Below are 22,312 nucleotides of genomic sequence, written 5' to 3' on the forward strand. Positions count from 1 at the left end.
TGGCGAGTCAGGACATCCTCTTCCACCGGATGGTAATGAGGACACCACTCCCCTGGCTGTCAGTGGAGGCCACCAGGAGAGCAGCAAGGCGGCACTCCTACCCCATCTCAGCCAAGGTGTCAGTGCAGACCTAGTAAGGACCAGGGACGGCCATCGCCATATAGCAGTAATGAGCAGACCCTCGGTGGGCAACGGAGACAAAGTGGAGAACTTGAAAATCTACCCCACTGTAAGTAATGATACGGCAGCTCCTCCCCACCCCCACCCCCCGAGAGTGGTATCATAAGAAGTCACCTAAAACAGAAGGTATAAATAAGACCCATGGTCTCATAACATAATACCCCAAATGTCCATGTTCCAATAGAAAACCACTCATCCTACCAGGAACCAAGAAGATGTCAAACTGAATGATAAAAACACAATAGATATCACCATCATGATGACAGAGATGTTAGATTTATCTAACAGAAATTTTAACACTGCCATGATAAAAATGTTTCATGGGCAATTACCAGCATGCTTGAAACAAATAAAAAAATAGGAAGCCTGAGCAAAGAAATTTAAAACCTGAGTAAAGAAACAGAAGCTACAAAGAAGAACCCTATGGAAGTTTTAGGACTGAAGAATACAACAACTGAAATTAAAAATTCAATTGTAGGACTTCCCTGGTGGCGCGGTGGTTAAGAATCCACCGGCCAATGCAGGGGACACAGGTTCGAGCCCTGGTCTGGGAAGATCCCACATGCCGCGGAGCAACTAAGCCCGTGCACCACAACTACTGAGCTGGTTCTCTAGAGCCTGCAAGTCACAACTACTGAGCCCACACACCACAACTACTGAAGCCCGTGCGCCTAGAGCCCGTGCTCTGTGACAAGAGAAGCCACCACAATGAGAAGCCCATGCACCACAATGAAGAGTAGCCCCTGCTCACTGCAACTAGAGAAAGCCTGTGCACAGCAATGAAGATCCAACACAGCCAAAAATAAATAAATAAATTTATTTTTTTAAAAATTCAATTGTATTGGCTTAACAGCAGAATATTAGTAAACTGGGAGTATGAATTAGTAAACAGGAAAGAATTACTAAATTAGAAGACAGAATGGTAGAAATTAACCAATCTGAATGACAGAGACAAAACAGGCTTAGAACATGATGGACCTGTAAAATTATAGTGAAAGATCTAACATTCATGTCATCAGAGTCCCAGAAAGAGAAAAGAAAGAGGGTGGGGCTGGAAAAGTACTCAAGAAATAATGGCTAAAAACTTCCAAAATTTTGCAAAAAATATAAACCTACAGAATGAAGAATATGAATGAGTCCCAAAAAGGATAAGCGCAAAGAAATCCACATCAAGACAAGCTATACTCAAACTTTTGAAAATACAGAAAAAGAAAAAAATCTTGATAGCAGATAGAGAAAGGACACCTTATCTATAGACGAGAAAATAGAATTTTAGCAGATTTCTCTTCAAAAATCATGGGGGCTATAAGGAAGTGGCACAACATTGTTCACATGCAGGAAAAAAAAGAACTGCCAACCCAGAATTCTATACCCAGCAAAAACAGCCTTCAGTAATGAAGAAGAAATCAAAACATTCTCATTTGAAGGAAAACTAAGAAAATTTGTTGCCAGCAGACCTGCCCCAAAATAATGGCTAAAGGAAATTCTCAGTATGGAAAGCAATGGAATCTTGGAACATGAGGAATTAAGAAAAAAGTAAAAATACAAGAAATTCAATACATTTTCTTTCTTCCCTTGAATTTTCTAAATTAAGCTTGGCCACTGAAGCCAAAATTACAACGCTGTTTGATGTGGTTCTCAATGTACATAGAGAAAATGTTTTTAAGACGACCATATTATAAGTGGGAGAAGGTAAAAAAACATAAAGGGAGGAAAGGTTTCTTTACTTCACTCACACTGGTAAATGACCACATGAGTAAACTGCCATAAGTTACATATATATATATATATATGTAACTAGCACATGAGGGTATATATATATATATATATATATATATATATATATACACACACACACACACACACACACATACATATACACATACTGATGATGTAATACTCAGAGGAAACACTAAAAACTGCTATACAAAGAGATACCCTCAAAAACACTACTGATAAATGAAAATGGAGTTCTGAAAAGTGTTCAAGTAACCCACAGGAAAAGAAAACAGAGAAATGAAAAACAGGGAGAAAACAGAAAACAAAAGAAAAAGTGGCAGATTTAAACCCGAACACCGCAAACACACCAATAGTTACAAAAAATGTAAAGTGTCTAAATGCATCAATTAAAAGACAGCTGTTAGTAGAATGGATTACAAAGCATGACCCAACTATATGTTGTCTAAAAAAATGTCACCTCTATACAATGATATAGGCAGGTTGAAAATTAAAGAATGGAAAAAGTTACATCATTAAAATATTAATCAAAAGAAAGTGTGATTGGCTATATTAATATCCAATAAAGTAAGCTTCAGAGCAAAGAAAATTACCAGAGACAGGGAGGGACCTTAAATAATTATAAAAGGGCAAATCCACCAAGAAAATATGGCAAGCCCAAATGTGTATGTGCCAAATAACAGAACTATAAAGTATATGAAAAAAAACCTGATAGAATTGAAAGGAGAAATAGGCAAATACATAATTACAGTTAAAAACTTCAACACCTCCTCTCTCAATAATTGGTAAAATAAATAAGTAGATCAGCAACCAACAGGATCTAATTCTATAGAAGACTCCAACCAACAACAGCAGAATACATATTCTTTCCAAGAAGCCACAGATTATATACCAAGATAGAACATTTCCTCGGCCATAAAAACAAATCTCAACAAAGTTCAAAGAACTGAAATCATACAGAGTACATTCTCTGATCTCAACGGAGTCAAACTGGAAATCAGTTCACATACAGAAAACAGGAAAATCTCTCAACTTCTAGATAATCTATGGGTCTTCACACCCACTAGGATGGCTGTAATCAAAAAGACAGATAATAACGAATGTTTTTGTGGATGTGGAGAAATCAGAACCTCATGTGCTGGTGAGAATATGAAGCGTGCAGCCATTTTGGAAAACAGTCTGGCAGCTCCTCAAAAAGTTAAAGACTTATCACTTGACCTAGGAAATTCACTATTAGGTATATATCCCAAAGAAATGAAAACCTGGCCACATAAAAACCTGTACACAGACATCCATAGCAGCATTATTCCTAATAGCCAAAAGGCGAAAACAACCCAAACGCCCATCAACTGACAAATGGATAAACAAAATGTGGTAAAACCGTACAATGGAAGCTGATTTGGCCATAAAAAGGATGGCATACTGTCACATGCTACCTTAAGGATGAACCTGAAAATGTGCTAAGTGAAAGACAGAGTCACAAAAAAACCACATACTGTATGATTCCATTTATGGGACATGTCCAGAATAGGCAAATCTACAGAGACAAGGTAGATCAGGGACTTCCTAGGGCTGGGGCAGGATGGGGAAATGGCCCAGGCATAGCTAAAATATATGGAATTTCTTTTGGCAGTGGTGAAAATATTCTAAATTTGATTGTAGTGATGGTTGCACGTCTGTGAATATACTGAAGACCATCAGGTTGTACATTTTAAATGGGTGAAATACATACTATGTAAATTACATCTCAATCATACTATTCAAAAAAATCCATGGGTCAAAGAGGAAGTCTCAAGGGAAATCAAAAAATTGAACCGAATGAAAATGAAAATGCAACATAGCAAAAGGTGGGACACAGCTAAAATAGCACTGAGAGAGAAATGGATAGCACTAATGCATTCATTAGACAAGAGGAAAAGTCTCACATCAATAATCTAATCTTCCACTTTAGGAACCTAGAAAAACAAACCCAAAAGAATCCGAAAGAAGGAAACTAAAGATAAGAGCAGATATCAGTGAAATCGAAAACAGAAAAATAGAAAAAAAAGAAATCAGTGGCATAAAAAGCTGGATCTTCTCAAAGGGTGATAAAATCGACAAACCTCCAGAAAGACTACCAAGATAAGAGAAGACAAAAATTGTCAACATTGGGAATTTAAAAGGGTACCACTACAGAGCGGGCGGACATCAAAAGGATGGCAAAGGAATACTATGGACAACTCTACACACGCATATGACACCTTAGATGAAATGGACCAATTCCCCAAAAAACACAAACAACCACAACTCACCCAAAATGAAGGAGATCAGCTGAACAGCCCTGTAAAATAAATTGAATTTGTAACTTAAAACTATCAAAAGAAAAAAAATCTCCTGGCTCAGATGGTTTCACTAGTGAATTCTACAAAACAACACCAATTCTACAGGATCTCTTCCAAAAAACAGAGGAGGAAAGATTTCCCAATTCATCTTATGAAGCCAGTACTACCCTGATATCAAAACCAAAGACAGGACAAAAAGGAAAGCCAGAGACCAATATCCTTTATGAGTATTGCAAATACTGTATTTTATTTATTTATTTATTTGCGGTACGCGGGCCTCTCAGTGTTGCGGCCTCTCCCATTGCGGAGCACAGGCTACGGACGCGCAGGCTCAGCGGTCATGGCTCACGGGCCCAGCTGCTCCGCAGCATGTGGGATCTTCCCGGACCGAGGCACGAACCCATGTCCCCTGCATCAGCAGGCAGACTCTCAACCACTGCGCCACCAGGGAAGCCCCGCAAACACTGTATTTTAAAATAAGAAATATGTTTTTGGTCTTTGACCCTCAGTTCCTGGCACAGAGCTCCTAAAACCCTTGGTATTTCCTAAGTGTCTTTTGTTATGTTAATGAGGTCACTTTGAGAAAGTCCCTGGGGCCCCTTATCTTGTCTGCCCCATGGGGGAGGGGCTCCTTAAAGAAACAAAGTTTCACCTGAGAAATGAAGAGGAATAGGAATTGTCCAAGCCAAGAGGGGTGGAAGGGTCTCCCACGGCAGCGGGAACAGCACATGCAAAACTCTCTGGAGTGGACATGACTGTGGTCCATAGGAGGTGCTGCCAGAAATCCAACAGAGAGGGTGAGAATGACCAGTCCTGGCCTTGTCGTCCACAGCCTGGATTTACCCCCGAACTAGTGGGAAGTAGTAACACCCGACATGGTCAAGGATATGAAGAAACAGGTACACTTTTCAATCAAGACATTGACGAAGTGTTTTGAGAGGACAGTGTTGGCCCACGGGGCTCTCTGCCCTCAGTGACACTGTGCCACAGTCTTGAGAAGAGCTTTCTTGCACTAGAGCACTTGACCCTGCCTTTGACCTGGCTCTTTTCCGGGGATCTTACTCCACATCTACGGAGAGACACACAGGGAAAAGGGATGAGCTGCATGTGTTCTCTGTGGAGGTTCCGATTCCTGAAAGCTAAAAACTGTGTGCCTCACCTTTTATCATAGTCCCTCGCTTTCCTACTTCCAACTTTTCTAGCTGTCTTCTTTAATCTCTAAGTTTGTTCTTTTGTTTCCCAATGGAATGCATAGCCAACTGGTTTATATCTGATTACACTAAAGGTTTATGCTTTTATCACTGCTCGCAATTTGCACCTTTGTCTCGATTTTGATAAGGTTGTAAGAACTACACTATAAAAGTAAAATATTCACTTTAACCAAACACAAAAGAACAAATATTGCATGATTCTACTTCTGTCAAATACCTAAAGCAGTCAAATTCACGGAGATAGAAAGCAGAGTAGAGGTTACCTGGGATTGGCAGGAGGGGCGTGGGGACTTACTGTTTAATGGGCAGAGTTTCTGCTTGAGCAGATGCAAAAGTTCTGGAAATTGATAGTGGTGATGTTTGCACAACACTGTGAATGTACTTAATATTGCTGAATTGTACACTTAAAATGGTCAGTTTTATGTTATATATATTTTACTGCCATGGAAAAAAATCTTCACTTTCATTTTTCACTTTCCTACTCATTTTTATTAAATAATTATGGCAAAGTAAAATGAAATATTGACAGAACTGCATAAGCACTGCTAAACAAATAAGCATGAAGAGATGATGTTGCTAAAATTGATGTCTGCTGATAGGCACTGTCGCCATGCATATCACCCCAAATATTAACTGGTCAGCTGATTCCCAGCCTCTGAACTGGGCCTTTGAAAGGCAACTCTAGGAGCAGTGATATAAAATGTGCAAAGTCTGAGCTGTTCAAAAATAAGAAGGAAAAAAGAATTTTTCTGCAATTCAAAGGGTAAAAAAAGTAATTTTTACAAAAATGATGACAGTAAGACGTCAGAAAAAGGGAAATGGGTGACGAAATTATAACATATTAACATGATATAACAATCTACTGCTGCACGTATGTTTATTATATCAATATTTCCATGGGCTTATTCAAAATAATGGTCAGTGAACAAGGGCACAAGAAGAGTTACAATATTGTTTTAATTATATTTAAAAACTGTTAAATTCACTTATTTTATTCATCGAACTATTTTAAAGGAAAGTGCTTACATTGGACCTGAGAATCTACTGAGACTCTAAGACCAGATATTCTTTTTTTTTTAAATTTTATTGCTGTATAGTTGATTTACAATGTTGTGTTAATTACTGCTGTATAGCAAAGTGATTCAGTTATACATATACACATTCTTTTTCATATGCTTTTCCTTTACGGTTTATCACAGGATATTGAATATAGTTCCCTGTGCTATAGGGATCTTGTTGTTTACCCATCCCATATATAATAGTTTGCATCTGCTAACCCCAAACTCCCACTCCATCCCTCCCCCTCCCCCTCCCCCTCCCCCTCAGCAACCACAAGTCTGTCCTCTATGTCCGTGAGTCTGTTTCTGTTTTCACAGTTATGTTCGTTTGTGTCGTATTTTAGATTCCACATGTAAGTGACAGATATTCTTATTTAAACTGACAAAACAAGGAAGTTTTCTCAAGGGTAAGTGACACTTTCACTTAGGGTACGAATAACTATCAGGGTGACATTTGATTTACCCACAGAATTTACCTTTCACAGATGATGAAGCTGCTGTGTGATTCAACTGAACATCAGAGGCAACGTGAGAAGGACCCGCCAGCCTCCTAACAGCCATCCCAGCGCTGTTTCCACACCTGGGATCCTTATTCAAGGTGTAAAACGTGAAAGCCTCTCACTTAGATATTCCATAACAGCCTTCGCATTTTTATCAACGGTAAGAGTATGTCACCATTTGTATTTACTTATTTCTCTTTTCGTAACATGATCCCACTCTGAGAATGGCACTTATTTTGATTACTATTAAGTGGACTATGTAACAAATTCCAAGTGATCCTGAGTGTGTAAGTGTCCCAAACAACAGACTCTGCCGCCTTCAGTATAACCAGGTATAAATCCGAGAAGCAAAATTTCAAATAACATGAAAATGTCCGGACCAGAGGACTTCCCTGGCGGCGCAGTGGTTGGGAGTCCGCCTGCCGATGCAGGGGACACGGGTTCGTGCCCCGGTCCGGGAAGATCCCACATGCCGCGGAGCAGCTGGGCCCGTGAGCCATGGCCACTGAGCCTGCGCGTCCGAAGCCTGTGCTCCGCAGCGGGAGAGGCCACAACAGTGAGAGGCCCGCGTACCGCAAAAAAAAAAAAAAAAAAAAAGTCTGGACCAGAGGTAGCAAACTGGCAGGCCACAGGCCGTCATGGCCAGCAGGCCTGTTTTGTTGTGTTTATCTGGTGTTTTTAAATATTGAGCTAATATATGGAAACAGAGTTTGCACATACAAATTCTCTTGTCTGGTTTATCTTGAAAAAATCAGCAGATTGGGCCCTCTGTCCCCCGCTCCATATCAATGTGTGCAGGGGGGCAACCAGCTTTAGCCAAGACAAGGGTTGGTCCTCCAGCTCTCCTGCCTGCTTCCCCGACCCTGGCCCCGCTACAAGCATCTCACGGGACCTGCTCACGCACCACTAGGCCCACTCCGTGTGCTACCTGTCTAGACCTCAAGTCCAAAAGCCAATCTTCAGATGCTACTAAGACTGTAGTGGAGACTGGGGAACCTTCCATTCTATTTCTCCTCACTAGTCTTTTTAGACTCCTGACTTCAAGTCTCAGCTGTGCCAATGAGATCCCAGCTCAGGAACTGAGATTCCCTGAATTAAACATGTGGCTTCCCATCTCTTAAGCAAGTGAGTGAGGGGCCAGGGGCCTCCCTGTCCCTGCTGGGCTGGTTTCTGCCAATGGGCTGAGTTCTCTGACACGTGCCGGCCAGCGCATGGAGGTGGTGACGTTCACTTCTGCAGGCGGACGTAACATCTGAGGGTACACTGCCACTGGCCCGGGAGTTTCCTGTCCACCGGAGGCAGGTCAGATCCTGATCCAATCCTGGAGCCAGGGCTGGGCACGAATTTGACTCACGCCCTGGTCTCATCACCACCTGCACTAAACCCATCCTTCAATCTCAGACTCATCATTTCTATTCCTGGGCCATCAGTCAGATGAGATCAATTCCCAGTATTATATATTCCTCTGTATAAGAAGTTGGGCGCAAAGAATTAGCCTGTATCTAATGAGTAGGAAAAGTATTTTTGCTGAGTAGACTCTGCAAACATCCATGGCTAGAAATTTCATATTTAGTTTTTAACTGGCAGCCTCATGACAGACTTAAAAGTCGTGTGTGTGCGTGTGCCTGTGTGGCGGTGTGCATAACACACGCAGACAAGGACACACACACACACACACACACACAGAGTCATCCATGAAGCCCTTCAGGTTCACAGTGCTTCATGTAAGATACTGTATCCAAAGCTGACGGAGAGTTTCCTGTCACAAAAGGACACATCTGCTGGGGCAAAAGGCAGAGGCAGCTGGAGAAGCTGCTTTATATATATATACATACATAAACACACACACACACACACACACACACACACATATATACATACATATGGAGGGGGGAGACTGTATCTCTCTGGATTTCAAGAAAAGTCACAAATCGAAAAAATACCAAGCTCTCCCTTCAAATGACAGAGTTCTTTGGTCCCACCCATGGGGGTGTTTGGGAGGAACCAGGCTCTGAGTAGGACTAGGGTGGCTGGGAAGATGCTCCTGGCACTGGATCCCTCGGTCCACGGGGTCCTGGGGCCCAGCAGACAGGCCCAGGGGCCTCCCAGGCTTCTGCTGCCCCGATCAATCTGGGGCAGGCCAGTCACGAGCAAAGTTCTCCTGGCTGTTAAAGAGGCTGAACCAGGGCGGCGAGCCCAGTGAACACGTGGCAAGATAAACAACCCATTGATACAGCCCCCCACCTTGTGCCTCACGGAATTTCTAGAACCCTCCGATATCACTTTAAAATCTATTCCAGTGGAAGGACAAGGACAGGCCCCATTCACTAGCGGGCTATGTCCGTGGTCCACAAGGTCACTATTTGTCCGGGGATTTTCCAAGAGATTGACATGCAAGAGACGGGCTGGCTAGTCAGCATCAATGTAAGTATACGTATGATAATTATTTTGCATAACGATCTTGTAAAAAGCAAATCAATCTCTTCCTTTCCAAGATAAGAAACTGTGCTTGAAGTCTGAGGGACACCAGTGAAGAAACAGTAAATAAGTAAACAAACACACTGTACTCTTCTGTAATCGTATTTCTCACGTCTTCCTTAGAGGTATTCATGGTTTTGAATTTTCTATTCAGTTGTTTACCATTAGCTGGCTTTCAAAAAACCAAAACCAGTTATGTACTTTACCGCCTTGGCTACTTCCTGCCAAACAGACCATCTTGGATGACTCGGGTAACGGGTCATACTCTCCTTCCTGAAGCCACAGGAGCAAGGGGACAGGGGGATGGGTTCCCAGGATGTTCAGTTCTTGCTATCAGCACACTCAGATTCTAGGGCAGCCAACAGAGGAACGACGTGAGGTTTGTATCGTATCAATTTTGCAAAATGTTCCGTGAGCACAGTGCAGCCGAGGTGGGATACACATCCCACACCATCCAGACAGACAGCCTGGCAAAACTCACCCCCGAAGCTCACCAAGGCAGCAACTCTGCCTCAGGAAATAACAATGACCCTGGACAGCTGTCAAAGTATTTCTGCATATATGACACCTGGGCGTGAAAGACGTGCCTCCCAACACATATCTCATCTGGAGGAGTAAAGTGATCTGGGGGAGTTTCTCACACAGCCAGGTGGGAAACAAGATCCTTGCTGGAAAAATGCTGAGCGCCAGCCCTGGCCACGCTGAGTATTCTTATTTAGAAAAGTCTCCAGCTTGTGTTTCACGTAAATTGCAGCTCAGAACTGTCGCAGAACTTGTTCTGCATCCGTCCGGACTGCAGGTTTAGATTGTACGACTATGAAGCGAATCCTGCAGCCCTCAGCATCCTTAATTTTACTGGGTTTCATCTCCTTGTGGCTCTAGGACCCCCCCCCCTTTTTTTTTCTTCATTTTCCATTTTAGTGACAGAAGGGGTTTGACCAAGAAAGGATTAGGTTTGGAAGAGATCGTTCAGAGGGTAAAAACTTTCCAGCATATAGGCATTGTTTAGGGGGAATTACAGAATCCAGGGAGTAGTCAAGTTCTGGTGACTGTTTCAGAACAGACCCTTCGCAGAGCCTGCTGGCAGACGGGGGCGGGCAGGGAGGGAGGGAGGAAGCTCTGAGCTGGGGAGTGGTGATAAAACTGTAACCTAGATTCAAAATTCTCCGTGCAGGGCAACAGTTGAAAGCAATTTTTCTTTTATTGCCCCGGGTTAGATGCTAAATCCTGGGATTTGTCGTTCAGCCCATGCGTTGGTAAATGAGTTATGGCAATTTGGGTTTTGCTGTTTGCCCTCTGTCATCGTGAAGTTGTACGAGACTATCCAGGGAGCCTACCCCATCCACCCAACCACCTTGTGCCAGAGTTTTATTTTCTGTTTGGTTTTCAGTCCTTGAAGAGCCTGCCTTCCAAACAAATTGACCACTTGCTTAAAATAAGCAGATCAAAGTATAGGAAAAGAACCCACAATTGCCGGTAATTGCTACCTGATTTTATTTTTCAATCAAGTGGTTGCTTGCACTCAACTCTAGTCAGCAGTGATTTACATGGTGGGGACCTATGGGCATACTGGGGCCCCGGGCTAAACTAAGAAAGCGCCCTATTTGGCAAATTGACACTCTTTTCCAAACGTCCTAGAATCATAACATTTTTGTCCACTTTGCTTCCTCTCTGGCTTCTGATCACCAGCTCAGTGGTCTTCATACACCCACGTGTCGTACCATTTGCCTTTCACTGCAAAGACCACCAGGGTTTCAAGGAACATCAGAATGTATGAATCTTAAGGATCGTTATGTAGATTCTTACGGCTCCACCTTCATCAGACTTAGTATTGCTTCATCAAGATAATAGTCAAACTTACTAACGCACTTAGTGGAAACACGGAGGACCGGAGTCCTGCCAATGATGCACATCTGTCCAAAGATTTAGTATCAGTAAGTAACAACTCCCCTGATGTCACGTGACTTCAAAACACAAAATTGAAAAGAGCAAGACCAAATGAAAAGAAAAAAACATACAAAACAAACAAAAATCACTGCAGAGAGTAAAGTCGTTAAATACATACATCAGCTATCGAATCAACCAATACCTTTGGCAAAACCATTAGCACTTAAAAGCTGGGTTAAGGATGAGGTAAAGTAAAATAAAGACTCCTGTGAGAAGTAACACTGATGCTAGATGTCAGACAACTGAAAATATAAAACAGTATTGAGAATGTAGACGTGGTAGTTTTACCACCCAGCGTTCCAAGCTCCACAGAGAAAGACAAACACAAAAGATACAACGTATCAATCCCGGAAACCTCTACAGGAGGAGGGAGGGACAGAGTGGATAATAAACAAACAACCACATGTCAGATAGTGATAAAAGCTCTACAGAAACCCGGCTGGGACTACAGGGCACAGAGAGACTGGGGCTGGAGCTGTTGCAGGCTGGCATATGTATTTTCTAATTCCCCTAAAAATGTGAGCTCAAGCTAGAGGCGGCATCTTCCTGGCCTTCCAGACAGTTCACCAGAGAAGGCACAAAGAATGATGCACATTCTCCTAAGGAGACCAGCTGACACCAACAGTGTATCACTCCCAACCCTGCAGAAGGGAAACTTCCATCAGATAGGAAAGCGGGGGCTGCGATTTCTCATCATCCCTCCTCTTCACCATTCCGGTGTTTTGTTAAAGAAAATGTACAGTCAGCCAACATGTAATTCTGCTTTAGGATACTGGTGATAGAGAGGGTCGGTGGACAGTTTTAAAATAGCAATAATGACTTTGGGTAGCATTTGTTTTAAAACTCTTTCCCATCCAGATTCCTAAAGGAGCCCCGTTTGTACACAAAGGGACTTGGAAATCTACTGAAAAGTGCATTTCCCCTGCCTGTGTGTGAGTGGACATGTCTGGGGACCCCAATGACACTGAGTAGACTCAGCAGCTCGGGGGTGTCAGGATGAGGGTCTGGAAGAGAGGCTGCCCCTGCAGAGAAGGGCTCACCTGACTCTGAGTCTTCTGTTTCAAGACAGGAACCTGGGATAAAATGAAGCATTTTCTTTTCCATTGCAAATTAGCTTACAAAAGCAGAATGATGATTTTTAAATGTGTGCAACATCAGAAACCGAAATATGCATGATTTAGAGAGAAACCTTTGCATAACACCAACAGCAGGAGACAGGAGCACCTAGACAATCTGACGACTTGCTACAGAACCACTGGACAGGAGAGACTTTGGGGGGCATAATACTCTGAGGCTTTGGAGGAGGAAGCAGGACATCTGTTCTCATCCAAGGGCTAACCAAATCTCCAAGGCTGTAAGGCAGCAAGTTTTCTAAGTGGATTAACTGTATCCTCCCAACAACCCTATCAGGAAGCGACTGGCATTATCCTACAGATGAAATAACTGAGGTCATAGAGGTTTATTATCTCACCCCTGGATCCACAGCTAGTAAGAGGGTGAGCTCAGATTTTTGGGCAACAGAGCCTAAGTCACCACTCCAAGCATGTGCAATAAACGCAGATGCATAAGTGACAGAGTGAATTACCATACAAGTTAGTATATTTCAGAGGGAAAGGGCACAGTATTAAGATATGTGCTAGGACAAGAAATGTAAACCATGAACACCATGGACAAACCAGGATGGATGGTAACCTTCGCTACCACCTGATTTAAGTGAGATGAAACAAAAAGTATCTTTAAACATTATTTAGTTATTTATTTACACAATGATTGTTTATTGAGTACCTACTACGTGCCAGGCACTGTTCTAGACAGCGGGTCAAACAGATAAATTCCCTTCCTTCATGGAGCTTACGTCCTAAAGTGTGCATATGTGTCTATGTGCACGTGAGTGTGTGTGTGCGCAGTTCAGTGTGTATGCATGTGCAACAGTGAAACAGATTTAACATCTTTTCTCCTGTAAATCTGTTGAAATAGAACTTTGTCCTATTAAAATTTACATGGTAGCTCAAGTTATAACGGGTTGAACCTCTAACCTATGAATCCTCAATATGCTAAAAACATATTTCAAAAGCATTAGAATTCTACCTTCCCTAAGTTAGGTAGGTGGAGAGGCCAGACCAAGATTCAGGCATTCTAGATGCATGTTCTAGCTCTGATACTACTTAGGTTACTCTGCCTTCTTGTAGCGTTTTCTGTCCTACGCGGTGCACAGTCACCGTGAGATCACACTCACCTTAACTTTGCAGCTTGCTTTCACATGTTATTTCAGTTGCTCCACACAATGACCCTACGAAGCAGGCAGGACGTTATTTTTGTCCAACTTTACAATGAAAACCTGAGACGGTCCAAACGACGTAATACGGCTTCAGCAGGAAACTCGAGCGCAGGCCCCCGGGTCCAGGTTAAGGGCGAGCGAGACAAGGCACATCAAGGCGCTCTGGAGACCACGGACGGAGGTCTAGAACGTCATATTCGTCTCCACGGAAGGCGGGGTGACAGGGTGAGGCACAGCGGAGTGACCGAGTACACCTGCCGCGGACCCACCCCTTCCACTTAACAGCTGTGACACCTAGGCTCTCTGAACCTGTTTCCTCACCTAATTTTTAAAACTGGAGGTCCTAATGGTGCCTGCCTCCCGGAGTTGCTGTGAGGATTAAATAAGATAATGGGTGTAACGCACCTGACCCAAATACCTGGCGTGGAGTAAGGCTCCACCCTTGTCTGCTATTGTTATTCTACGAAAGAAGCCACTATAGAGGGATCACCCAGCCTCACCCGTCTCCACCCTCCATGCCACAGTAGAAGACTGTGCTGGGGCGCATTGCACCGCTCAGGTTTCCCAGCCCTTGCATCACAGGAAACAAGCTCAGGAATCGGGAGCAGCAGAAACGGCCGTGGCAGAGTCACAGAAATATGGCAACGGGGTGTTTCACGGCCCTGTGCCTCCATAAGGGGCATCCAATGGTGAACAAAACCTCTAGGCTGCCTTAGAGGAGTTCCTCCAATGCAGGGTGGGCGTGCGTACTCTGTTTCAGTTTCAGCTGAGACTCTGCTAAACGTAATGGTGAATTTGATTTTTCTGTCCTTCAGCACGTGAGCCTTTGTATGCCAGCACTGCGGAATGACGTGAGATTCACCTTTAAAGTACGACTTTGTCCTTGCTGGTTATCCATTTCATATATAGTAGTGTGTATCTGTTAACCCCAAACTCCCAATCTATCCCTCCCCCGATTTCCCCTTTGGTAACCATAAGTTTGTTTTCTATGTCTGTGAGTCTGCTTATGTTTCGTATATAAGTTCATTTGTATCATTTGTTTTTAGAGTGCACATATAAGCAATATCATATGGTATTTGCCTTTGTCCAGTTTACTTCACTTAGTATGATCATCTCTAGGCCCATCCATGTTGCTCCAAATGGCATTATTTCATTCTTTTTCATGGCTGAGTAATATTCCAGTGTGTGTGTGTGTGTGTGTGTGTGTGTGTGTGTGTGTACACATATATACGCATATATACGCATACATATACGTATACACGCATATATATGTATATATATGAAGGAAGAGGGGAGGGGGAGTGGTATATATATATATCACATATTCTTTATCCATCCCTCTGTTGATGGACGTTTAGGTTGCTTCCATGTCTTGGTTATCGTAAATAGTGCTGCAATGAACACTGGGGTACGCGTATATTTTTGAATTACAGTTTTCTCCGGATGTATGCCCAGGACTGGGATTGCAGGATGATATGGTAGCTCTATATTTAGTTTTTTAAGGAACCTCCACAGTGGCTACACCAACTGTATAGCACAGAGAATTATACTCAATATTTTATAATAAGCTATGAGGGAAAAGAATCTGAAGAAGGATATATATATATATACACACACACACACATATATATGTATGTGAATAACTGAGTCACTTGCTGTACACCTGGAACTAACGCAACACTGGAAATCAACTGGACTCCAATCGAAAAATTAAATTAAAAGAAATTAAAACATATGATTTTGTCACAACCACAAAGAAGGCCTTCAGAGAGATTCCTGTGCCCTCCCCTGGAACTACTGAAGAGGGAGAGGAATACGCACATCTTCAAACAGGAGTAAACTATAAAAGTCAAGATGAAGAAAGCCCTTGGACAGTATGAACAATGTGCAGGATTGTTGCAGGAAGTACGTCAATTATGATTCATTACATTTAAGAGATGTAACTGCAAGAGAGTAAACTATAACTGTGCGTGTCTCATTTAGCATGACAAGACACCATTGTTCACACAACACTTTAATGTAACGAACACATGTTTCTCTTGGCCTAAGTTTCTTTTGCTATAGAAGTAAAATCTTAGTTGTAAATGTTTTCCTTCCCTACAGAGTATCTCATATTATTCCCATGGAAATATTAAACAGATGACACAGATACAGATCCCTACTTCTACTAATTAAATGCAAGAACCAAGAAGGGAAGACTTGCCAGGATCACAACACAAAGCTGATGGCAGAAGTGGAGCTGAACAGGGTCTTCCTACTTCTAATCTGGAGATATCTTTTCCAAAATGTAGGTCCAACACTTCTTCAACTGCTGAGCTATTGCTCTTCTATCCAAGTATGGAAATATAGCAGATAAAACAAAGGCAGAATAATCAAATCCTTCATACTGAAAAACTAGGAAAGTGCATACTATTTTCACCTTACATTAAAGAGAACCCATTATGATAGTCCATAAGCAGGACATATCCATGGACTTTAAATATTACATAGAAAGCACTTTTTTTAAAAGTACCATGTAAAATGTCACTGAGTAATCCAACAATGTGGACACAGAGCCTCCTCTCACTACAAACATATAATATTGATATCTAGCCACACTCAAAATAAAGGAAAATGGGTAGGAAGCCAGGAATAAGGACAGAAATCAAAACGAGAGATGTCAGAAGGATTTCAAGCCACAGTGAACCAGGGGGATTCCAGACAAAATACCTGCCCTGTGTGCTAGGGTCTGGCGTTTGAATACCTACATGAGGACAAGAAATGTGACTTCACACCAGTAAGGGAAGGACTCACGCATAAATTCCTGAGTTCCAAGAGCTACTTTGTCCTAAATAAAAAAATAAATAGTAAAAGTTGCCTATAGTCAGGAAAAATGGTAGGAAACATGTCAACTTTTTATGGCCTTGGGCAGAGGGAAAATTCAGCTGTGAGGTATAAACTTCAAGGTCTACCCCACCTTATAAGATATATATAAGATCTATTTACCTAGAGTCATTTAGGAAAACCAAATTCTTGAGTCATATAGGAAAGCCAAACTGAGAACCAAGCTAAAATCAAGCTAACACTAGAAACCAATCACTGAAACCCTGGGTCCCAGCAAGAACACTCAAAACCAATTTGTAAGAACCTTTCGCAACATGAGGAAAACAGACCACTACCAAGTAAACATCCCAGAAAACATCTCAGAATTTAAGTTATGCGCCAAAAATCATACACCTGCAAAATATGTAGGAAAACGTACCTGGGATGTGAGCCAAGGCAGTCTGGCCTGGCTCCTGCTAAAGCAGATAATCATATTAAAACTGAAGTGTAACCACAAAAGGAATAGAAACAGAATGTATGATAATGTATAAAAAAAGAAGGAAAAATTTGACTAAGCCAAAACATGGCAAGAAAAGAAAACTGAAGACACCAAGGAAAAGCACAGTAAACAGAGAGCAAAGTCTAAATATATCATTACGCACGATATATGTAATTATATGTCTCCTTAAACTACAGATATTTGAAAATTTAAATTAAAGATACAAAATCAGCTACAAGTGGTTTAATAAGCTACAGTTGAAGGAAAATTATCCAGTTAATTTGATAGTTATGGTAAGGGAAAAGATATGTCTGGAAAATATAGATGTGAAAAACATAGATACAGAAAAAAATACATTTGCAAAATGAAGTTTATTTTGAACAACAGTAGGAATATAACAAAAAATAGACTCTGAGCCACAAGAAAATTATTTAAAATAGAGAGGTTAATACGTAACTTAAAAAGTAAAGGAAGAATTCACTCAGAAGATATAACAATATTGAACTAGTATTTACCTAATAACATAGCGTCAAAATACTACTATAGAAAGCAAAAAATGAGAAAATTACAACAGCAACTGACATCACAGTCTTAGAGGTTGATTTTAATGTACCCCAGAACCTAAAATATAAAGTAGCCCCAAAATTAGTAACGCTATTAAAAATTTGAGCACCGTAATTTGAAATTTCATCTAGTCCTCTGTGGGTATGTATATATGTGTGTCTGTATATGTACACACGTGCCTGTATAAAACCCTGCAGACGATAAACAGAGAATACACAATCTGTTTCAAGCAAGCCTTGACATGTATTTTTAAATGGCCACCTATTAAGTCACAGAGGATATCTCCATCAGTATCAAAAATCAATCAGGTCTATATAACCAAAATGGACTAAAATATGAATAAAATGAAAAATAACCACACATCTCTATGTGTTTATTAATGAACTACTACAATTCTAAATAATTACCGGGCTACAATAAAAAAAATCTCAAGAAAATTTAAAAATACTGAAAACTGAACAGTGAAAACTCTTTATATCAAATCTATGCAATGCAACTAAAATAGGATCAGAAGGATATACTTCTAGCCTTAAATACATATATTGCCATTCCTCTAAGTTATACCCATTTGGGTCATGAGAATTCATATTTAAGAAGAGTTTCATTTCATCTCATAAAGCATTTATTTGACTTCATAAAGACCAAATTGGATTTTATAGACTTTAAATTGGTGGCTGATACATCACGCAGTCATCTTTTCAGTTTTATCACTAATATGTTGTGTTAAGTTCTCCTCAGAATACAGATGCTTGCATCATCTCCCTGAATTCTTTAGTCTTTGCCATGTTGTTTATTGTTATTATTATAATTTGCAATAAAGATAAATTTACATAACAGAGTATCATGAATACGTTTTGTTTGTAACACAGTCAAGTGTCAGTTTTTCATTGCTTTGAATTTAATGAGAACAAGTAGTCATATTTTGAAAAAATGTATTAAGGGAAAATGGCTTATTAGAAGTTGTAACAACTAAAGTAAACTACTGAAATAACTTTGTCCATTTTAATAAGACTAATGTCATTTAGCCATGCCAACTGTGGAGCTTATGAGTTCATAAAAATAGTTATCATTGAAAATACTGAAAGCAATGTTAAATATGTTTTCAACTGTAAATGTTTTTTCAGGGATTAATTACCCTTGTAAGGTGGGGGTCAACATATTGGAAAGCAAGTAAATTCAATAATTAATGAGCTAAACTTGCAATTCAACAATTTTTTAAAAAAATAACAAAATACAGGCTTCCCTGGTGGCGCAGTGGTTGAGAGTCCGCCTGCCGATGCAGGGGACACGGGTTCGTGCCCCGGTCCGGGAAGATCCCACATGCCGCGGAGCGGCTGGGCCCGTGAGCCATGGCCGCTGAGCCTGCGCGTCCGGAGCCTGTGCTCCGCAACGGGAGAGGCCACAACAGTGAGAGGCCCGCGTACCGCAAAAAAATAAAAATAAAAAAATTTTAAAATACACCCAAATAAAGTAGGAGTAACTAAATAATAAAGTTCAGAAATTGATAAATTAGAAGCCAACCAGAATCTAATTCTTTGAAAAAGAAGCCAACCAGAAAAATTCATAAACTTATATGAATTTTGATCAAAGTAAAGAAAGATAAAAATAACAATATTAGGAATAATAAAGTAGAACTTAAATACAAACAAAGTGGAGATTTTTTAAATCATAAAAAATAAATTTCTTCCCATAAATTTAAAATCACAAATGAAATAATGTCTTTCTAGAAAAATAAAAATACAGATTCCAAAACTGACCTAAGAGGACATAGATAAGCCAAACAGAACTATAAACTTTAAAGCAATTAAATCACTGGTGAAAATCTACCCATATACAAACCATCCAATTCACTTGGTTTTATAGTGAGTTTTTAAAACCCTACAAGGAACAAATAAGTTTACACAAAAGGTTCTTTGAATACCTCTTTAGGGCTTCAAGCTATAGGAAAGAATTCTGCAAAAAATAAAGCATCTTATCAATGATAAATATTATTCTCATTCTTAAAGTTGATACAAAGACTAATATTTTGGGTAGAAAATCACCTGCTATTATTTTAAAAAGTACCAAAATATGTCTTTGGTAGAGTGCAGTGATAATTCTAGAAGGCACCTGAAACAGTCTTTAGAAAGAGACCCACTGAAGTCATCCTTTGGACAGAAAACAGGAAATGTATGGTTGGCCCAATAGGAAGAGTTGGAGGTTTCGAGGCAGTAAGAAATTAGAAGTCTTCTTTGAGCTTCATTAGGAACAAACAGGCCATCAGGAGGACCTGGCTTTAGACGTATGTTCAAAGCGAGATGTGGTTCAAATAATACGTGAAGACCATGAGCTTCATCCACTGACCAACCAGCCAGTAAATATGCTTCAGGAAAACAAAATATGACAAAAAGAAACAGATCAAAGGCAAGGATAGGTTTTTCCAGAGATCAGGATCTCAGTAACCAGGTGGATATTAACCAAAGAAAGTCTGGTTTCTATTTTAAATTCAGCAGAGTCTGGAGCCCAGAGGACCAAATTGCTTTGTCTTTCCCTTAAAATAATAATACAAGTTATTTAATTTCAAGACAACAGGACCAAGAGAAGTGGAAAATGCTGCATCCTAAGCCCAAGTTCAAGGGTAAAGGAAGTGAAAAGGGCAGGTGAGAGCTGACACCTGGAAGAGGCAAACAGGCCAGCTTCCCAAGACTGCAAGATAAATGAGGGAGTGTCTGGGGGAACCACTGAGGACACAGAAGGGGGCTTTGTTACTTTAAACAGCAGGGGGACCCACTGCTTTGTCCCAGCACCCTGAACAGAGGTAGAATGCATGCCCAAGTTTACCCAGTTTAGGACAAATCCCACTGACCCACGTCATGGGCAAGGAAATCAGAGGACACAATCTTAGAACACTCTAGGAAAATTTTCTCTTCTTCATTCTTTGGCTACCTATTATTCCAAGCTGTAGAACTCCATCCCTGTATACAGGATTTACCAAGCAAAGTGAGCGTTTATAACTTAAAAAAAATCAACAGTTCAGGGCTTCCCTGGTGGCGCAGTGGTTGAGAGTCCGCCTGCCGATGCAGGGGACACGGGTTCGTGCCCCGGTCTGGGAAGATCCCACGTGCCGCGGAGCGGCGGGGCCCGTGAGCCATGGCCGCTGAGCCTGCGCGTCCGGAGTCTGTGCTCCGCAACGGGAGAGGCCACAACAGTGAGAGGCCCGCGTACCGCAAAAAAAAAAAAAAAAAAAAAAAAAAAATCAACAGTTCATTCGAAATATAAACATTCAAAATGAAAGAACAATAAGAGTTCACATGCATGAGGATCTAAGTGAAAAACAAATTGGGAGACGTTTCTTGCCAAAATTTTTTTTAAAAACTTTTCAAAGGAGGACTGAATTTGCTATGTTCTTCTATTTATTTAACCTACTTCACACACACATACACAACATCACCATCGTCATCATTTTAGGAAACTTTCTTCTCTACAGAACTTTCTTTTTGACCAAACAATTAGAAAGTCGATTATCCCTGATACTCAAGTAAAACAATGAAAAGCTGAATCATTCAATACGCTGCCAAAAATGCATATTCTCACTTCTGACTGTAGTTATTTCTAAGTTTATATTGTGCAGCAATCTCGAAAACGATTCTGAATTCACCCTCGGGCACGATTTCAACCTCCTACAAATGCTATCAGGAGCCTCCGTTGCGGGCAATCTGTGATCCCCGTTCAGCTTAATCACTAGCAACGTTTCTCCATGTTCTCTGGGGCAGGTAAGCTCAGGTCCATTAGGTACACAGCATAAAAGTACCCCAAATAGAAACCATGGCATTTTGCATGTGTTAACACTCCTGTTACCCCATAGCCTCACATCCCCCTGCACTGCTCGATTCATCACCCTACCCAAACGTGAGCCAATTAAGTCATATGAGTCCTGCCAAAGCAACAGTTTTTCCAGTGCAAGAGTTGAAATGGAATTTAATGGCCAGACCACAGTTTAATGGGCTGTAAAAGTGCCCTTGGTACCAGCACAGTCTTCTCCAAAGCCAAAGAGAAAGTTGAGGGCCTAGGGGAGGTAGAGGGGGGATCCCTGGGCATTTCCCAGCTCCTCTAGGAACAGCGCAGCAGCAGGAGGACAGGGCTGGATTATATCAAGGCAGCACCTAGAAAAGACCCTCAAGCACTAGCTTTTGGTACTAGAAGCCTACACTTATTTCTCTGAGAACCGTAGCCTTCACCCCACCACGGCGGTCTCCACTCCACTCAGACCGTTCTGGCTGGGAGATACGAACGTCTGTCTGTTTCCATCTTGGCACCACCTCAGGTGCAGGGAGGAAAGAGGAAACAGTAGTCAGAGAAGCTCCACTTTTGGTACAGGCAAAGAGACAGGCAGGACAGCAAATGCCAGGGAACAGAAACACATCTGGATGAGAAAACTGCCCACAGGCAGATGAATACACCTAGGAGCTCACACAAGCAAGAACGCCTTCTAATAAAATACCATACAATTAACACGATAACGTCACGTAAGACAAATAGATTGTGATGGAAAAAAGCAAGTGTAAAAAGGTAATGCTCAGAATAAGAACGCTTGGAAAAGGCAGAGCCTAAAACAGAAGCAGGAAAATGCAAGAGGCAGCCCAGTCCAGGGGAAAAGGAACCGCAGTGCCAGAAAACTGGTGGAGTAAGCCCTGCTACTTTTCCACCACTCCTGATGGTGACAATATTCAGTGCTCACTGCAGGCCCAGCACTGTCCT

General features: G+C 41.4%; 1 protein-coding gene across 2 annotated transcripts in view; it reads right to left on the minus strand.

Moving 5' to 3' along the window:
- SLC9A2 (solute carrier family 9 member A2) overlaps positions 1 to 22,312 on the minus strand; it is an 85,788-nt gene that overhangs the window by 60,946 nt on the left and 2,530 nt on the right. The window contains exon 2 of one of the 2 annotated variants that reach the window (XM_049696070.1): positions 9,692 to 9,834. The exons of the other annotated variant lie outside the window; for it this stretch is intronic. Coding sequence (XP_049552027.1) covers positions 9,692 to 9,722 — 31 coding nt within the window. The 5' untranslated portion in view covers positions 9,723 to 9,834. The remainder of the gene's footprint in view (positions 1 to 9,691; positions 9,835 to 22,312) is intronic. 2 annotated transcript variants of the gene reach the window in all.

This window comes from Orcinus orca, chromosome 13, assembly GCF_937001465.1.
Source record: "Orcinus orca chromosome 13, mOrcOrc1.1, whole genome shotgun sequence".
In the NCBI taxonomy this organism is placed as follows: Eukaryota; Metazoa; Chordata; class Mammalia; order Artiodactyla; family Delphinidae; genus Orcinus; species Orcinus orca.